The sequence below is a fragment of the Anopheles aquasalis genome, chromosome 3, assembly GCF_943734665.1.
Source record: "Anopheles aquasalis chromosome 3, idAnoAquaMG_Q_19, whole genome shotgun sequence".
NCBI classification, from domain to species: domain Eukaryota; kingdom Metazoa; phylum Arthropoda; class Insecta; order Diptera; family Culicidae; genus Anopheles; species Anopheles aquasalis.
The window spans coordinates 56,781,016-56,783,548 of NC_064878.1; the positions used below are offsets into that span (position 1 = coordinate 56,781,016).

The 2,533-nt window shown below is 49.5% G+C and overlaps 2 protein-coding genes across 2 annotated transcripts in view; both read right to left on the minus strand.

Annotated features, from left to right (window-relative positions):
* Positions 1–342: 342 nt before the first annotated feature.
* On the minus strand, positions 343–1,091 carry LOC126576825 (inhibitor of growth protein 1 homolog). The gene is made up of 3 exons (XM_050238127.1): positions 1,048–1,091; positions 412–695; positions 343–347 (listed from the first exon to the last, which is right to left on the minus strand). Exons 1-3 carry the CDS (start codon positions 1,089–1,091, stop codon positions 343–345), a joined length of 333 nt encoding a protein of 110 aa, XP_050094084.1.
* A 1,230-nt stretch (positions 1,092–2,321) lies between these two features.
* The window catches only part of LOC126577299 (integrin-linked protein kinase), a 2,911-nt gene continuing 2,699 nt past the window's right edge, over positions 2,322–2,533 (minus strand). The window contains exon 5 of the mRNA XM_050238807.1: positions 2,322–2,533. This exon is cut by the window's right edge and continues 875 nt beyond it. The gene's annotated coding sequence lies outside the window, so the exon portion shown is untranslated.

Below are 2,533 nucleotides of genomic sequence, written 5' to 3' on the forward strand. Positions count from 1 at the left end.
GTATATTTTACTAAAAATATTGAAGTAAAGTAAAACAAAGCACCCAGTGACCCATTGAATGGATCTATTGTAGATCGTAGTTGTGATTGATTTTAGTTAAGTTAAGGCTTTAAAGAATAAACAAACCAGCAAAGGTTCTTGCTGTACTCCATGAATTGCACCTGTTAACAGGATTTTTCAGATAATTTTTTTTCGGGATACAAAGTTTACCCAGAAGTGGTACTTTCCTCAGAAATAGTATATTATAAGTTACTGCTATGTAGGCTATGCCCATGAACAGCTCACTCCCTGGCGTTTACATGGCAAACCATAACTTTGAGCAACCCACATAAAATGCTCGCATTACTCTGCTCCAGAATACAACAAATAAAAAGTAGGTTGTACCCAACGCGGCCCATACCGGTGACTTACCTTCCGCTCTGAGATCATCGATGCTCGATATGGACGATTCGGTGGCGGTGTGAACGTACACCGGTGACGGAACCGTGTCATCCGCCGACCCGACGCTACACGTCGAGGACACTTCGCCAATCCGCACGATGCCACAGTTGCCACTATAGTTGCTCCGGCCTCGACCATGAATCGTTCCTCCTCCTGCGCCTCCTCCGCCTCCGCCGCCACCGCCACGATTTCCTTCCGTGCTGCTCACACTGGACACCGTGGCCAGCAGGGTCGTGGAGGATGCAACTGCCGAACTGCCGATGCACCGACGGCCAGATCACGGCACGAGAAGACGAAGCAGCAGCAGCAGCAGCAGCAGCAACCCGAAACGAACGAACAGGAGATTGGAATTAGTGTATCGGTAATGCAATCACCGATGACGCTCCCGAGCCCACCCGAGTCCAGGAGACCAACAGGAGGCATGGTGGAGTGCAAAGGCAGAGAAACAAAGAAATCGTTGACCCATTTTCCGCCACCATGCCATGCCCATTCCCGGGTGCAGCAGCGTCGCCGCCGAAGGGCGTATGTGTGTGCAAACGGGAAATGACTTTTTGAGCTGCGGGAAAAACGGGGTCAACGGGGCCGGCACCGTGGCCGTTGCCTTACCTTTCCGAGCTGTTCGAGCTGCAGCAGAACAGCAAATGATCCATCTGGTTCTCTCGTGCAGTTGCCGTCCCCTCTCCACGACAACTGGTGAGCTGGTGGTTACGAGTTTACTCCGGAGCCCGGGATCCCGGTGCTGCATCGTGTGGAGCACTCATTGCACTAGTTGTCGTTGCTAACACTACTCCCGGACACATACTAATGCACTAAATATTCGTCCCAAAAAATACCCGTAATTCCGGACGCTGCCAATGCTGTTATCTAATCACATCTCTGCGACTCGTCAACACTAACTTTCGCACAGTTTCCTTCTTCCGTTTCCGGACCCCTGGAGGACCGAAAAGATTCACGCAACTTACACTGCACCTCACACCTGCACCTGGTGGCGAGCCTCCCGAGGGTAGCTCTCCAGCTCACAGCACAGCAGAACACCCGCGAAACGAAGCGAAGAGGTGGGGAGCAGCAGATCGACTGATGACCGGGCCACGGAAAGGGTGCAACTGCCCACGGTGCCAGGGACATATTCAGGCGCGCTGCACCGAGCGCTGCATACGGAGAGCAATGTACCGTGCGCCGGACTCGGGACTCGGGACTCGCGACTCGCGGACTCGGGACTCGGTTCTCTCCGTTCGTTCGTTCGTCCTTTTCGAGGACCTCAAACAGACCTCGGTCCGTTCCGTGCCGTGCCGTGTCTGTATGTGTTGCTGGGGAGATGAGCTTCGACGTTCGATGCTCTTGTAACGTGACCGCGTGAGAGTTTATGTATTTTACCCCGTTCTTTGCGGAGCACATAAGACGACGCGAGTAGAGAAAGCTTTCTCTTGGCTCTCGCACGAAGCTGCTGGCAAGGAACCAGGAAGTGCAATAAGGCGAAATGTTACCGCAGGTCATGGACACACTCTTGGAATCGTTGGTTCGCTTGAGAGGGGGGGGGGGGGGGCGATGAGGGTCAACTGGTCAGGTGGCGAGGGGGTGGTTTTGGGTGTTGGTAAACATTTCTTATCTTTTTTTTCGAGGGAGAGAAGGGAATTCGGATTCGTATGAGGCAAATTGTACAAGACATGAGAAGAGAACGTAAAAGTTCTAAATGAAATACATTAGAACATAAAAGAAAATGATTAAAATCGATTGAGTAGTGACGATCAAATGTTAAGTAAATTTACTTTGAATAAAATGACAAATCCTTACAAAATACTTACAAAATATAGCATGGAAACTGCAGTTCAGATTTGCTACCATGGTGACTGTCATCTTTCCAACAAGAAATGCACATGAAATTCGTTAATTTTGGTTTTATTATTCGCAAAAAAACGTACAAATATACGAGCTACAAGTAACTACAACGTACCAAGAGTTTAGTGTGTGAGAGTATAAAACCAGTCGTATGATGAACGGAAACAAGTTACAAAAAAAAAATATATTTAAAACCCGAAACCGCCCGAGAACGCCCGTCAAAGTATCGCCTTTCTTCTTCTTTGAACTCGGGGAT